The sequence below is a fragment of the Astyanax mexicanus genome, chromosome 7 (genome assembly GCF_023375975.1).
Source record: "Astyanax mexicanus isolate ESR-SI-001 chromosome 7, AstMex3_surface, whole genome shotgun sequence".
NCBI classification, from domain to species: Eukaryota; Metazoa; Chordata; class Actinopteri; order Characiformes; family Acestrorhamphidae; genus Astyanax; species Astyanax mexicanus.
Window position 1 is genome coordinate 48,968,046 of NC_064414.1, and position 17,793 is coordinate 48,985,838.

The 17,793-nt window shown below is 36.3% G+C and overlaps 1 protein-coding gene across 9 annotated transcripts in view; it reads left to right on the plus strand.

Annotated features, from left to right (window-relative positions):
- gab1 (GRB2-associated binding protein 1) overlaps positions 1-14,016 on the plus strand; it is a 105,369-nt gene extending 91,353 nt beyond the window's left edge. For 4 of the 9 annotated variants that reach the window (XM_022684474.2, XM_007253722.4, XM_049481108.1 and 1 more), the window contains 5 exons: positions 865-957; positions 5,517-5,610; positions 7,659-7,785; positions 11,056-11,178; positions 12,326-14,016. In XM_022684474.2, coding sequence (XP_022540195.2) covers positions 865-957; positions 5,517-5,610; positions 7,659-7,785; positions 11,056-11,178; positions 12,326-12,484 — 596 coding nt within the window. In that variant the 3' untranslated portion in view covers positions 12,485-14,016. Of the gene's footprint in view, positions 1-864; positions 958-5,516; positions 5,611-7,554; positions 7,786-9,610; positions 9,687-11,055; positions 11,179-12,325 lie in introns of those variants that run through there. The other 5 variants (XM_022684477.2, XM_007253724.4, XM_022684475.2 and 2 more) reach the window with 4 other exon arrangements.
- The last annotated feature ends 3,777 nt before the right edge of the window (positions 14,017-17,793 follow it).

Here is a 17,793-nt window from a genome sequence, read left to right on the forward strand (position 1 = left end):
TCCCAATGAATCACTTTTTGCACTGTTATCCAGCTCAAAGTAGCTCCATACCTCCTTGCTAGAATCTGGAGAGCCCTGACATTTAAAACGAGGCATTAATAACTTAAAAAAAAAGTGCACAAGAAGCTTATTAAAAACCAATGTTTACGTCCCATAATGCTGGCTTTAGCTCTGAGCGCCGCCATTACTGAACTGAAAGTAACAGACATATATATATATAGAGAGAGACTCCGCATAGCGTAGCAGGCGGAGCCAGGAGGCCAGGACATAGGTGTGCTAGTCATCAAAGATAAGTACTTTTTATTAGGTTTTACTTCACCGAAAGTCCGTTTTACACCAGAGTTCTCCTTTAATCTGGACCGATTGGTAAATACAGTACATAAACTGGTGTGTCTCTCTGCTTTCCTCTCTTGCTGTGTTGATTGGCCGGAGCTTTTACGGCTGCAGTTCTTCTCTTCACTGGGTATTGGGGCATGTCCACAGCAGCAATGTGTTGTATTCTGATATGTGTAAAGGCGTGTTTGTGCGTGCAAGGCAGCATTGGTGTGAGTTCTGTACTTACGAGCGCGCGTTTAACCCCGTGCATGCTGCGCTCTGGCCTTTGCTTCAGGGAAAGCCCTGCCTGTTGCATGACTTCAGTGCATGATGAGTTGTTGCTATGGCAGCAGCACAATACATATCTGTGCAGCTAAAGTGTCCGAAAGTATAGAAGAGGAGGAGGAGAAGAAGGAGGAGGAGGAGTAGGTGGCCATGCTTTTGCTACACTGCATGGGGGCGAGGGTTAAAAATAAAAGTACACACACACAGAAAAGCAGAATTTGAAGAGAGACATGTAACAAAACCAAGTTTTCTTTCACCAATCAGGTCAGAGTCCTAAAATAATCCGAGCTAATCGGGCTGTCGGTCTCGAGCGAACCGACTCTCAAACCGTAGGTGAATTCCGAGGACGTCGTAAGGGTAGGTACCTCCACAGACCGCCACCGTCTTCTTCTCTAACTGTCTACCTCTGTCATCTGAACCTTTATCAGCACTCAACACGAGCTCTTCTGAGGGCTTCAACCTTCAGTTACCAACAGGGATGAGCTATATTTACATTAATTATGATTAAGATACAGAACCAGTCAAAATTTGGACTCACCTTCTTAATTATATTATTATTTTCTACATTTTAGATTAATATTAAAGACATAAAAAAATGACTAAGGGACACATATGGAATTACATATTAAATAGTAAAAAAAAGGGTTTGTCCTCCACATTAATCCCCTGATCTAAACCTGATGAACTGAGATGGTGATTTGAGGTGATTTAATTGGGATGAGCTGGAGCTTCACAGCGTGAAGAAAAAGCAGCAACTATTGTTCAGCACCTCCAGGAACTCCTTCCTTCAAGACGCTGAGAAAACTGTTCCAGGTGACTCTCTCTCATGAAGACACTGAGATTAAAATATCAAGAGTGTGCAGATCTGTATAAAACATTTTCTGTTTTTTAACACTTTTTGTTACTAAATAATTCTGCATGTGTTCCTGTATAGCTTTAATATAGTCTTCAATATTAAATTTACAATGTAAGCAACTCATAAAAAGAAATAAAACATTTAAAATGAAAGGTGTGTCCAAAAGTATTTTGTACTTATATCCACTTGAACAATAACAATGCAGGTATTAGCCAGGTAATGTAATCCTAATATATAGTTAATATTTTAAAGTACTTTGAAGGATTTAGGAACTACTAGGGATGTGCATTCGTATTTATGTACTAGGATAACGGTCCAAAGTGTCAGTTTTAAATGTTAACTTGCAGTTTACTTATGAGCAAAAGTGGGTATCCAGTCCAAACAGAAAATGTTAAAATATGCGTACAAATGGGTGGCGTAGGACAGAAAAAAAAAAAAAACTCAATATTGTAGAGAAGATTTTTAATTTTAGTTTGTAGGTGCAAAAGCAGTGTTGAAACAAATACATATAATGACAAATCAGAGCATGATTTGCAGCTATGGCCAATCAGAAGTGTTTGCTGCAGTTGCATTCCCACACAGGAAATCAGAAGGTAGTGATGAAGTGGCAGATCAAGTTCAACTCTATTTAAATGGTCAGCTGGACATTCAGTTGGCTGAAAGATGTTGAAGCTGCTCCAAAGGTGGCTAATAAATGTTTAAAGCCTTTCGCTGTATGCAGTGCACAGTGATAGAGTCTAGTTGCATGCCATACAGTGCAGGAATTAACCTAAGGATTCAAGAACTTAAGTAGACTTTATTGTCATTAACATCACATGTGGTACATTAGGTGGAACGGAATTGTAATCTCACGGTCCAGATTTCACTCTAAAGAGCAATTCTTAAAATAAGATAAATATTATATATAAAAAATAAAATAAAATAGATATCAAGATAAATACACAAAATATAAAAGGAGAGTAGGGAAGTTACAGCAACATGAAATCCAGAGTGCGTGTGCAAGTCTGTGGTTAAACAGTGGCTAATAGAAGCACTGTTTAACGTGTTTATAGTGCAGAATTTGAAATACATTTTAATAGAAATTCGAATATTGTGCAAAAATTGGTCAGTCCTCAACAGCATCCAGTTTTATTCAAGTTCATTTTTTTGTCATCTGAGGAGGCAGAGTCTGTCGTACTCATCCAGCAGTTATTTCCAATCCTTATTTAAATTCTAGTCAATTAAAAAAAATATATACATACAAATGCCTTTGAAAAACGTATTAAAATAAGTCAGAATGCACATTCCTGGTAGCTTCTGTAAAACGATTTAATAAGTAATGTAACCATAACACTGAGGAGTTGCCAAATCGTATAGTGATCTCTCTGGTAATTAGGGAATTTCAATTGAGAAAGGTCTGGACAGTAGTTTGCAATAGTTTATTAGGTACAGTTACTTACAATTAGTTATTTCATTTAGTTAGTTAGTATTTCAACTGTCACTGAAATTTGGCTCAAACCAGAGGCAATGGAGCAGATTTGTCACTGAGGGAAGTTGACCAGATGTGCTTTTTCACACAAAACATACTACATCATTCTCTAATTACTGACAATCCTCATTTCACTCTTGTATCACTAACATCCATCTTGATACAAGCAGCTCACACATTCACACAGCCATTGCTCAGCTGTACTGACCACATACTACAGAACCGCTGTATACCCACGGTGGGTCATCAGCCTATAGGAACTGAGTATTATTCAGTATAGAGTGCACTAAGTAGAGCTGTGTTCTAGATCAGAAGTCTGTGCTGTCTCTGTCTTTTGGTGCGTTGCTACCAGATGGTGGGCTTTCAGACAATCCTGTTTAGCCATGGGAAAGCATGTTCCCTCTTGGTTGCCAGATTGATAGCTTCTAAGCTCGTTGACACTGTGGGCCAGCTGTGAGGGCTGGAACAAAACTGTGAAACTGAAAGAAGTAAAGAAAGAGGGAATCTGTGGTGTTGCCTCCTGACTGTTCTTTAGCTCTGACATGAGGCTGCAAATCACGAATAAACTCCTGACTGCTTTACTCATAATCCACGAGAAGATCTACTGAAATATACAAACAGTTTACAGTGTGTCAGGGTCTGCTTTAAAACTGTGTTCCAGTGTTGTTCTTTACTTGCTGTGTTTGAGAAAGCTGGCATAAGCTTTTTCTTTTTTATGGTTGTGAATTGATTGTTGCAAATACACTCTCCAGATTAGATGATGGTTAATTATCTGGATATTTTGTACTAAATTTTATCTGTGGCCTATGGCGCCCTCTACAGACAGCATTAACCCGTCACCAGTCGTTTCATAGGTATACAACAAGACATACTGCAAACCTACTGTTTTCCTTGACATAGGTGACTTAACCTTATTCTGATTTAGAGGGTTTTGATTGATTAACCCAATGGCTCCCAAACTTTCAAATTCATTCCCAATTATGACCTACTGTAGGTAATGTACATGGGTTGGACAATGAAACTGAAACACCTGTCATTTTAGTGTGGGAGGTTTTATGGCTAAGTTGGAGCAGCCTGGTGGCCAATCTTCATTAATTGCACATTGCACCAGTAAGAGCAGAGTGTGAAGGTTCAATCAGCAGGGTAAGAGCACAGTTCTGCTCAAAATATTGCAATGCACACAACAAATTGTTGGTGCACGTCTTGCTGGCGCATCTGTGACCAAGACAGCAGGTCTTTGTGATGTATCACGAGCCACAGTATCTAGGGTAATGTCAGCATACCACCAAGAAGGACCAACCACATCCAACAGGATTAACTGTGGACGCTGTAAGAGGAAGCTGTCTGAAAGGGATATTCAGGTGCTAACCCGGATTGTATCGAAAAAACATAAAACCACGGCTGCTCAAATCACGGCAGAATTAAATGTGCACCTCAACTCTCCTGTTTCCACCAGAACTGTCCGTCACCATAATAAATTATTGTGGTCTAAAACCAGGTGTTTCAGTTTTATTGTCCAACCCGTGTATGTGCTTTGTGTGTATAATTATTCAGCTACTCTATTAATCCTAATGCAGGAACTACTGGGGATTATGGAGTTCCACATAGTACAATAGTAGGCCCTGTGAAGTTAATATTAGTTAGTTTAGAACTGTAGTTAGTTATAAGAGTGAGGAACTAAAGTTTGTAGATAGATAGATAGATAGATAGATAGATAGATAGATAGATAGATAGATAGATAGATAGATAGATAGATAGATAGATAGATAGATAGATAGATAGATAGATAGATAGATAGAGAGAGAGAGAGAGAGAGAGAGAGAGAGAGAGAGAGAGAGAGTGCGAGAGAGAGAGAGTGCGAGAGAGAAAGAAAGAGAAAGATAGAAAGAACCAATGGATTAACGCATAAGATCCCAGACCCATTTCTAAATATTGATAACAAACTCAGAATTGAATCAGATAAATTCAGTGAAGAGCTTCTTCAGGTGTTTTTTTTTTATCTTCAGCCATTTCAGAACTGGTATTTTAACATCATTCTCTAGAACTTGGGTCAAACCAGTTATATGGTAAAACATTTTATTAAAGACTTTAAATTGTTTCAATGATTGGAACAGACCTGCAGAATAAAAATACACTTTTAAAATGAACTAGTTTTGTCTGCAGCACTAATTTAGCAAAACCTACATTCTGTGAATAAGGTGAGATGATTAAACACACGTTCACACACTGTCCTGTAGTGATGATGCTCTCAGGATGTTTAGTATGTGTCCCGTAGGTACTTCATAAGTTAAGTAAAGACGACACAGTACTGGAAGTAACTTTACACAGCTTTTAAAGTGTCTGTGACACACATACATCACCATGAGCCTGTTACTAAATGATACTCTGTTGTAAAGCTGTGTGTTAGATAAGAGTCTCTAGAATCGTGGGTCAGTAATCTTAAACAGTGATTATGAATTTTGAACAGTTTCACAGCTATAGTGAAAACATTGTGAACGCTGACGTGTGTGTGCTGAGCTATCTGTAAAGGCCTTGAACAGTTTGTCTTGTACATTCTTTGAAAGTAACATTGTTTTTGGTGCTTTGTTGTAGCCAAACCAGCCCCTTTGGACATCAAACCACTCCCTGAGTGTGAGGAGTTCACTACACCAGTCCGATCGCCCGTCACCAGGTCCTTCGCCAGGGAGTAAGTGTCTGTTCTGCTGCCTGTCCGGTCCTCAGATCTGGTTAACTAGTATGCAGTGTTGTTTCAGCTTCAATCAGTCAGAATCAGGGATATTATAGTTTTATTAAAGTTTTATTTGTCTTTAATTTAAATTGGTTCAAAATTGACCCTTATCTATACTTGATATCTTTATTACATGTAACTAAATGTATTTTGTGTATTTTTATACCATTTTTATATATATATGTTTGCTGCTGACATGCTAAATGTCATGGAACAAAAACTAGTATTGTATCATAAGACGTTTGCCATGAACAATGAAAGCTAAAGAAAACTGCCAACCACCTATCAGACCTCGCTTCAACTTCCATAATTCATGTCCCCTTTCCATGAGCATGCTGGCCTTTGATCAGCCTCACTCACTTGATAACACCTCACAACGTATACAGGTGTGAGAGTTCCCAAGCTGTCCCCTGAGGTGACACCTCATAATCAATTTATATGCTGCTATATGCCCATGACTTTTGGCCGGTCAGTGTCTTTCGCTTTCATTTGATTGGTAGTTTAGTTCAGTTTTTGTTTTCAGTAGGTTTCTGTAAACTATAATATCCCTGCTGAGGACTGAAGGTACTGAAACCAAAGGTACTGAAAGGAGCTGCAGTAACTAACCTATCATTCAGTTCTGTAGTATTGTCCTAACTCATTATAGTAGAGCCTCATGAGAATTTAAAAGTGTTTTACAGTCAAATAAGTTTATAAATAGTTAGGGATGCACCAGAATTTAAGGTGTTTGGTCAAAATGCTGAAGATATTTTTCCCAAGTGTTCTTTTTTTTTTTTTTTTTTTTTATTATGATTTTCAAAGACAAATATTAAAAATGTCTATTTTACCCATAACCTTTGAATATCCCCCAGAAAAACATCAAAGCACCTCGGCAGTGCTATTCTAATTATTCATTCATTTTAGAAGTGCAAATTTAGTGATTGATTTACCTCAGGAGTGCCTTTCAAGGCAAGTGAAATCTACACAGAGAAAGGCAGTTTACATTGAGATGCTAAGGCAAGTTAGCTCAACTCATGTTTCTCTACTAGACCTGCACAGCGCAAATCTTTTAAAACTGGAAAAATAAGCCTGCTAGTTCGTGATGAGGTAGTAAACTAATACCTAGCAGGATTATTGATGCTGAATGGTCTGTTTTAATCAGAGGTGGAAAGACTACTAAAATATTCTACTCAAGTAAAAGTACTATTACTCTAATGAAATTACAGTACAGTACAGTTTAAACAAAACATAATTAAAAGTACTTTAAAAAGTATAAGTACACAAAAAAACTAATCAATTACAGTAATGCAAGAAAATGTAATTTGTTACTTTTCACCTCTGATTTTAATTAATATAACTCTTTCAGACCTGAATTATATTTGTGATGCACACAAAGTAAGACACTACTATCCTAATATAAAATCTATATTAAAATAAATCTAGTTAACTTAATTTCTTTATTCCTAAACAAAACAAAGAATTAGTTAATAATGAGCCTCTATTACTTTTTTTGTCCAGTGCAGTGGGCGGGGCTAAGCTACTGTTTCATTGACTGGTTTATGATCTATTCTGATGGACAACAACAATGCTGTAAAAATACTAACATTAGGATAAACACTGCTTTATGATTTCAAACAAATTAGTCATAATCTATTAGAAATGATTCTGTCTTTTAACTTGTTCAGTGAAAATAATTTTACATTTACACCGAAATAATTTCAGTTGCCAACTATTTGGTGCATCCCTATAATTAATAAATGATAGATTCTGTGTTTTAGTGTCCTTTAGCCTTCTTTTCTCTACCTTATTAATGTTCCCACACAAGGAGGTTCAGCAAAAGTGATCCAGATGTTTGAAAGAAGAAACAAAAAGCTAAACATGGGTCTCTCTGTGTGTTTGTGCATGTTTGTGTGTGTGTGAAAGAATGTAAGTTATTTATGTGTGTGTGTAAGAGCATTTTGTGCATGTATGAGAGTAAGAATGTGTGTGTACAGAAGCAGTAGTGTAAAGGTTGTCGTGGTGCTCAGCCCCTCCAGGTTCCCCATGCCTCCCAGGCCGCCCTCGGTGCATAGCACTGGCTCCAGCACCGACTCCGAGGACTGTGATGAGAATTATGTCCCCATGCAGGACACTAAGAAATCTACAGACGAACCAGTATGTAACAGCAGCACCACTCCCCAACTCCTCCCTTACTTCCCAGTTAAATCAGTTACAGTAGAACTGCAAAGCTATTTGATTATATATATTATGATTATATATTTATCCACATTCCTCTGCATAAATGATAAAATATTATGTAAATGGGCTAAATAAGTTTTAAGATTTAATTTACAATGCTTAAATACTAATATAACAGTTTTTAATGGTGCTGCAGATTTATTATTAGAGGTGAGGTGCTTTATTTTTTGAAGATGTGAACTGATTCAGTTCCCGTGCTTCTCCCCCACCTCCTCAATAAATAATAAATTATAATAAATTGTAATTGAATCAAACTTATACTAAACCGAATGCAGGCAAAAGTCCCCCTAATGTAACATTGAGTCCAGGATTGACCTGGACAGAAGGACTCCTCTCATCCTCTCCTCCCTCCATTCTTTTCTTTATTTCTTATAGTTGATAACCATTCTGTTCCTCTCCTCATTTCCCCACTCTACCTGGACATGTGGGTTCTGGTAACCTTTGCTGCTCTGTGTTTTATGTTGATGTGGATCTCCTCAGTTTGTAAGGACTGGTTTGTCATATGAAGCTTTAATCTGATGTTTAAAAGATGAGAAACACTTCAGTTCAAACAATAAGGGCTAATACAAAATTTAAAATTGTGATGCACAGTATCATGATAGACAAACATTTGCATAGTTTTAGTACTATATTAAAAATAGGAATTTTCACTAATTATTTATTTATTTAAATATATATAAATCAATATATATATATTATATATATCAATTATAGTTTGTTTGGTTCATATCATAACAAGTGATATACAAGCTATTGTTTTCCTTATAATACATTTCTTTGAATTCTTTTTATATATATATATATATACAGGACAGTATGCAGGCACCTTTAACCTTACAGCTTTTATATTAAAACCAGTGCACAAATGCCACATAAAACAGTTCTTTACAGGTTTCTGACACAAGCAATTATCTATCAGCTGAGATTCACTCTGGCAGCATCTAAATGTAAAGATGTACAATCTCCATTCTCCTATTTTTAAAATCGCTTTAAAACAATTATTCAATTAATCAGATTAATCTCAGAGTAAAATAAATATAAAAAAAACAGCTGAAATTAGATATTGTACACACAGTATCAGTGCACATAAAATCAAGTGATACAATTTGTTATTGAAAGGATACCAAAAGAGAAATTACAATTTAGTATTTTATGTTTAAATATATTTGGTCACCTCCAAATGATTGCATTACATTGCTTCTTTGTGTTCCAAAATCAATAGCATATCAATATAAAAGTGCACAGATCCTACTACAAGGAGCATAAAATATGATTATTTGTAAATATGATCTACATGAATTAAAAAAAGATGATGATAAGATTTGTTTAAAGCAGAGTGCAATCTCTAGAACACACATCTTTTATTAAACTGCAAATAAAAAATTATTTAATAATAGCGCTTGCCTCAGAACATAATCCAAGCCCTTAAGATGTACATATATTTGGTGGTAAGCACTATTGATGATGAACTGGTGTACAGTAAAATTGGACATTTCTGCATTAGTCTCAGTAGATCTTCATATGACTTCTCCAGCCCTGTGTTTTCTGCTTCCCCTGTTTCTGCACTCGTCCCTTTGGTTTCTTGCTGTGGGCATTTGTTCTTTGGGTTTCTTGCTTTTTTCAACACATTTTGCCTTTTTTTCTAGTTTCTCTTCTCCTTCCTTGTTTTGCCATTGTCTTTCCTCCTCCTTGACGTCTGTTGCTGCTCCTGTTTCCTCCTGCCTGTTTCTCTGCTCTGTAGAGAGGAGTCCTTCTACTGCACGGTGCCGATCACCCCCGTTAAGAGGGAGGTGGCGGGTCTAGAGCTCCTCGAGGAGGTGAGCAGGGTTGCTAGCGTGGACTGAATCCTGGTCATAGGTACCTGGCTTTCCTGATAAGCAGCTGCTGTGCACGCTGGAGAGTCCACAGTTAATACACTCATCATCAAATAAATTATAATAGTTGCACCCAGAGAGAAGTAACGGATTGCAGTAATGAAAGTTGCTAGGAGCAATAAGAGTTTAAAGATACTTTTTGACTGATATGGGCAACTCTTTGTCATATTTATGGAGTAGTGTGTGATGCATGTGTAACTCAAAGTGCCAGATGTCTCGGCCTGGAGTTGTAGAGGTTCCTAATGGTGTTTTGCAATAATCCATTCCAAGCAACTTCAATCTTCATGCATATTTTGCAGTAGGCATGGATAGAGTGTCCAATAGCATCCCACACATTTTCATTCAAGGATAGACCTGGCAATACAGCCAGCTTTTGCCAGATGAGCTGTTAAGACAGCAGCAGTATGTGGACAAGCATTGTCCTGTTGGAATAATGCACAGTATTAGTGCCACTGGTTGCAGGACCTCAATAACGTAACGTTAGGCTGTCAAAATGCCTGTAATGAAAACCAAAGTTGAGTTGGCATCATAAAACATTGCACCCCACACCGTGACACCAGGCCTTCTGAAGATTGGTTGGTTGGTTGGTGTGGTGCAGTGGATAACACCACCACCTGCCAGTGAGGTATCACATCATGTTGGACTGGGGTTCAATTCCCGGTCTGGGTGACTGAATGCTGCTCTACACCAATAAGAGTCCATGGGCAAGACTCCTAACACTACATTGGCCCTCTCCTCTGTAATTTGAGTAAGCTTGTAAGTTGCTCTGGATAAGAGTGCTAGTTAAATGCTATAAATGACATAAATGCAAGATGATCTGCTGTCAAATTATGACAATCAGGCTGGACTATCCACCGAGTTTCATTTCTTCAGTTTACTGATTCTTTCAGGGTGCATCTATTTGTTTGATAATGAGTGTAGTTCACACAAATATTAATATTAAACAGTTTCAGTAAAGGTTCAGCATGGCAAAGAGTGAGTCTTTTCACTATTTAAGATATTAGTTTTATTAGATGTGTGTTTAGCGTAATACTCACCTAGCTGCTCCATGTGTCCTAGCTCTTAGCTCATTGTTCATTGTAGCTGTACTTAAATCATTCAGTATTTATTGTGTGTTCTGGAGATTTAAAGCCCCAATCAGGAATTCCTGCAACTGGCAAACCTGTGCAATAAACTCTTTAAAAAGCTTTAATCCTGCTGGTTTCAGTTGCGGTTCCTGTCTGGAGTTTGAATTTTTCTAGAAGCTAAAATGCTGTTGATTTATTAAAATTATCAGTCTTCACTAACCTGTATGTTTTGGGGGGTATTTTAGAAGCTGGGACCTCCTATGAATGCAGATGGAGGTGGCAGCCCCATGGTGAAGCCCAAAGGAGATAAGCAGGTGGAGTATCTAGACTTGGACCTGGACCCTGGCAAATCCACTCCTCCTCGTAAGGTAAGTGAGCCGACTACACAGCAGATATTTTTCTGTCTAAACACATGCTATTCTATTAGTTTCATGGTTATTACACTAGAATGACTAGTGCAGAGCCAATATCACTAATTGTGATTTATTTAATTTTATTTTTCATTTGCACAGCATGACAGGACAGTCAAGGTTTGAAATTGAAATTCTATTGAGGTTTAGTTAAATACTGTACAGCAGGATTGCACACAAGTAAAATGCCAATTTATACTTCTTCGTCAAACCAACATGATAGTCTGTGCCGTAGCTAGACGTGCAAATCTCTGAAAATGTAACTACTCAGCCACAGCTGTGATTGGTCCGCTGGGCCTCAGGTTCCTGCCCACAGATTCCCTCCTTCGCGGTTTAAACTGCAGAGCGGTGCAGAGCCGATGATATGCGCAAACAGAAGTATAAACACGCTCTGCTGCGTAGCGCACTCTCGCTGCATACGCATAGGCTACGGCTTAGGTTCAGCACAGAAGTATAAATTGGCCTTAAATATACAAAAATATAAATATTTGCTTTAAAAAATATAATTACATATTATGTGATTAATTAATTAATCTAAATAACTTTTAGCTATACAAGAATTTTAAATAGTACAGTTAAAATTATTTTTTAGCAAAGCAGCAGACTTATAATTCAACATCTTTTTAGATATAGAGAGATAGATAGAGGTATTGTTTCTTTGATTTTACCAAATTGAAAACCTCTGGAATATAATCAAGAGGAAGATGGATGATCACAAGCCATCAAACCAAGCTGAACTGCTTACATTTTTTCATCAGGAGTAAAGGCATAAAGTTATCCAAAAGCAGTGTGTAAGGCTGGTGGAGGAGAACATGCCAAGATGCATAACAACTTGATTATAAACCAGATTTATTCCACCAAATATTGATTTCTTCTTTGTTATTTTGACCATTTCTCATTCATTCAATAAACAACAATACCCGATTTATTCGTTCAGGGTCGCAGGGTTAAACATATACCTATAAATAGCAAAATCAGAGAAACTGTTTTAGAAACTGAAGTGATCTCTTATTTTTTTTCAGAGCTGTAGATATATAGATAGATAGATAGATAGATAGATTGTATAGGTAGATAAACCTCTTTTTTCTCTGTCTTTCTCCTGCAGAAGAAAAGCAACGGGGCTGGCGTGTCCGTGTCGGATGAGCGGGTGGACTATGTGGTGGTGGACCAGCAGCGCACTCAGGCTCTGAAGAGCACCCGAGAGGCGTGGAGCGACGGGCGCCAGTCCACCGAAAACGACACTCCTTCCAAAGGGCCAAAGTGACCCCTCAGATTCCCGCTCCCTCTCCCTTCTCCTCCGAGGTCTGCACCAGGCTGGGGATCGGAGGGGCTCCTTGTGGAGGTGTGGACCACACGTCTCCATCTTCATCCAAATCTCCTTCAGCCCGGGCCATTACATATGATCTAGATTTATACTGTGAGAGAGAAGCCGACTAGTCGGCTGGTTTACACTGCCACCTGGCTGAGGGGAAGAGCAACTGCGTGGAGGAGAGATGATGGTCTCTGAAAGTGCTGATATATAAGCTGAGAGACAGTTGAAGTGGGACGTAGCTGTGCTGTGTGTTGGGGCTGAAGGAACTGGTAGACCTCGCTGGTTAAGAGCCCTGTGAAAACTATGCTAAAAAGGCAGCGAGAGACTTTCATTTGTATCAAGTGGACACTCGCTGCCTGCTCTAGTCATTTTTCGGTATTAATTTTCAGTCACGTTCACTCTTAAAGCGTGGAGTGAAGGTTTCTCTCGTCGTTTGACTGACTCGTCTGGGTTTACCACCTGAAAACAACTCATACTGATTTTATTTTAGTTTTTCTACATTTACACATATTCACACCTGATCTGTTTTACAGAAATGCCATGGTAGGGTCATGAGGATGCACCACATCAGTGGGAATCATTTAGTTTAGTTCATTTAAGGCCTGTCACGATAACTAGATTTTATTTTAAGTTTTATCAGACCTTAAGTTATTTCAGAAATAACTGATAATCAATAGAATTGTCATTTAAGACTAGGGCTGCGTATCTGCAAGGACTTGGCGATACAACTAAGATAAAGGATAACATTGCAGTTCAATGTTACAGTATATTGTGATAGTTGTAAGCAAGATGGAAATAATGCTATTGTTTAAATCACATGTTAGTAAAACATTTATAAAATCTGAGAAAAGGTCAAATTTGATGTTAGAATAACAGTGGGATCTAGTGCAACACTGCTATCTACTGGACGGGGCTTAGACATGTTTTACAGTTTTACATGTTTAAAAATATAATACAATATAGTAGAAAACATAATATTTAGTACATCCTATTTCAGACCATTTAATCCTACTGATAGCAGGATCATACAATAACCTAATAATTCAGTTACATGTTTTTTTTTTTTCCTTTTTGGACAAATAACTTTTTTTATGAGTTGTTTAAAGGATCCAGCTGTAGCAGTTTATTCTGTGTATGTGGAGTCACTGTTATTGATGCATTGAAGCATTGGTCAACTAAAATAAGCAGCTAAAATATTAGTAAAGCTTATTCACACATACAGAAACACAACGTATGCTTACATCAAGTTTAGCAAAAATTTGTATGTATTCATATTCATATATTTCTCGAAAAATAAGCCGGTAACGTATTTATCGTGGCAGGCCTAGTTCATGTCCATGATAATCTGAAACTCTGGTACATCCTGGTTTGTTTAGTTTTTAATTATTAGTTTTTATTTCTGGTCTTCTGGTGCGTATCAGACGTAACCCACCAGTGCAATCATTAAGGTTTCGAGTGGAGAGAAAGAAAGAGAGAGAGAAAGAGATTTACTGGGGTTAGTTTTTCTGTTTGCAAAGTGTTTGCGAGTAAGAACACGAGCCCGACTGTATAAAGTGTTATTGTACATTAGAACAGAAATTGTCCTTTTGTTTGTGTTGAATTTTGCTGCGATGTGTAAAGGCTTTGGTGTGACCTCTGCAGGATGGAAGTCTGCACCCTCAGAGTATCAGGAACTACGCGATGATCTGATGCAAGTGATGGAATCAGGAACTGTGATAGATGTATTAACAGTATGTGAAAACTCACTGTTTTTATTAATTTTTTATTTTTATTTTGTTTTATTTTCTTTAGTTTTTGGTTTTAAATGCAAGGTATCAAACTAAAACTAAAGACAAGTGCAGAAGTCAGGTACTCACTGAAAATTATGATTAACTGCAGTTTTTATTTGTAATTTATTTTTCTTTTTTGTTTTCTGCTTTAGCTTTTGTAGGCCTGTCACAATAACTATTTTCTGTGTTTTTTGGACAATATACTGTTTTAGAAATAATTGCGATAAACTATAATATTCTCATTTTAGCAGCATAATAATGTATTTACACCATTGTAAAGATCAATGAACTTTTAATAAATATGAATATTTTGTCTTTGGACCAGAAATATGTGAAAAATAAATCTTAATTAAAATAAAACACTGTTTTTAAACCAAGTTGATATTGAAATCAGCAAAATATATATATATATATATATATATATATATATATATATTTCTATTTATATATATATATATTTATATATATATTAATATATATATTAATATATATATATATATATATATATATATATATATATATTGCTGATTTCAATATTAATATATATTTATATATATATAATGTTCGTATATTACAGGATGAATATTACACGATAATGTTATTATTGTGACAGGCCTACCTACATGTTATGAATGTGGTCATTTGATTCACAGATGTTCTCAGTTTAAAGAGCTAAAGTTAGCTAACCGTTAAACTCTGTAGAGCTTGATGTATGTTCTGATCAGCTTCTCTGCTGTATATAGATGCCTTCTTGGAAGAAAGCCAGTCAGGTAGTTTCAGGAGTTGTACATTGATTCTTCATTCCTTTTTGTGACTGGTCTTTTTTGATAGACTTTGTTGCCACTTTGATAATGATGATGATGATAATTTATTTCAGACAGATTTTCACAGTTTCTGGAGACTAACTGCCTTATCATTACAACTTTTACTATTTGAATGTTGTACATATGATCAGTTGTGTAACTGTAGCTAAAGTTAGAGACTATATAGACTTTTACTGTGTGTGTAAGAACATAGCTTCACTAACTCCCCACATCTTTAAGCCAAGGAGACACAGCCCTGTGTTGCAGCACCGTCAGTGGCTTCCGCTGTATAGACCTGCACAAACTCAGACGCCTGTTCTGTTTTAATTCAGATCTCTATCTTTACCGTCTCCTCTCTGTTCAGCCTTTCACTTTACCAGAGCATTCTGGAGTTCCTCCATGCTTTATATCTTTTTTAATAATGAATCAGAATGAAATGTACATTTTAAAATAAACTCAATAAAAAAAAAACCTGACATGCATTGTACGTACAGTAACTGACTTCCCTGCGTGTGTGCACGTGTGTGTGCGCGTGTTTGCGCGCGCATGTGTGTGTGTGTGTGTTTTACTGGCAAACCATAGCCATACCATTTCTACCAGAAACTCTAGAGACAAGTGTTTAATATAAATATTTTTAGTATTAACACTGTGTGATAGATTAGGTCTGCAACTTTTGACTATTTTAGTAGGCGACTAATCTGACGATTATATTTTTAATTAGTCACAATTATGTTTTATGATTGATCAATAGACAGACAGACACAGAGAGACCACTTCAGTTTCTGAATCAGTTTCTGAATCAGTTTGCTATTTATAGGTATATGTTTGAGTAAAATAAACGTTTTATTCTATAATCAAAATGTTTTATTATATATACAAAAAAGGGTTCAGAAATCAATAATTGGTGGAATAACCCTGGTTTTTAATCACAGTTTTTATGCATCGTAGCATCATGTTCTCCTCCACCAGTCTTACACACTGCTTTTGGATAACTTTATGCCTTTATGTCTCTTTTTTTTGTTTTTTTATTTTACTCAAAAATATACCTTTAAATAGCAAAATCAGAGAAACTGAAGTGGTATTTTCCAGAGATGTATATTAGTTTAAACATTTATCAATCTATTGTACTGTGAAGTTTTGTAATAATTTGTCAGTGAAGTTAAATGCCTGTGAAAGTGTGATTATTATTTATATATTCTTTGTTTATTTATTAGTATTTACTTCTTTTAGTATTAATATTTCCATTGTTTTGCACTCTTGAATTTTCTTTGTAACCTGAGTTGCCAGATTTGCGTTTTTCCCGCCAAATTGGGCTTGTTTTATAGTCCTGGGTGAAACTTCAAAAGGACAAGGTGTGTGTTTTTTTTTTTGGGCCAAAAAGACTTAACCCTTTCAGACCTGAATTATCTCCAGTGATGGAAAACTATATAAGATATAATTTGATATTAAATAATATATAATGCTGTTTTCTGTCTGTAATGCATAGTAAATAAGACTACTATTCTACTATAAAATCTATATCGCAATTAAATCCAATCAACAAAAATATAACGTTTTTTTAAGTGTAAAAACGCCCTAGTTCGACTAGTTCACTACACAATTATCTAAATGCTTACCTGGAACATCGTCAACTATTTTGTTGTGGGATTCCTGGCTCTAACATCTAAATTCTTATGTAAATGTAACGTGGCATTCCCTGACTGGAATGTTATTTTCAAAACCACAATGACCACAGACAAACTTCAGTACATCGACATGCTGTTTAGAAACATCTTGTACCATAGAAATCAAGACAGTTCCGTTTAAATTAAACTGAAATCAAATTAGTTGACTTAGATAAAGAGTTATGAGTAATGAGGGATCAGATAACCTGTTTGACAGATCTGATGGGTGGAACCAATCAGGTGAATCTAACCCACATGCTGGTGAGGTGCGGTCGCTCCTGCTGGGTTAGAATTTGTGTTAGAATTATTCTGATCATCTACAGGAAACGAGCTTTGTTGAAAATAATAGTCACACTCTGTATCTGTGTTTACAGAATTTGAAGTGTTTATTTCTGTTATTTATGGTTTACTGCTAATTACAACCCCAAAATCAGTATCTCAGAAATGTATATTGTATAAGACCAAATTAAAAATGGTTTTTAATACAGAGATTTTGGCCTGTAAAAAAATTGTACAGTATTTGCAATTCTTCCTTTAGACTCTGGGCCACATTGATGCATTAATACATGAAAAAGAAGCCCCGACCAAATATAATATAATATTTTCAATTGTTCTTATATAATATTCAATTTAGCTGTAACCCATAATCAACAATAAAATAAATTTCCGCTTAAATTCCGTATATGTATATATATATATATATGTATGCATATATGTGTGTGTGTGTGTGTGTGTGTGTGTGTGCGTGCGTGTGCGTGACATAAGTTATGTGAGGAACAGACACCTATAAAAAATATATAGTCTTCAAAAAAAATCTGCTAGTTTTGTATGTTGCACGTCAGTTTCTGAATCAGTTTCTCTGATTTTGCTATGTACAGGTATATGTTTGAGTAACATGAACAATGTTGTTTTATTCTATAAACTACAGACAACATTTCTCCCAAATTCCAAATAAAAATATTGTCATTTAGTGCATTTATTTGCAGAAAATTAGAAATGGCTGAAATAACAAAAAGATGCAGAGC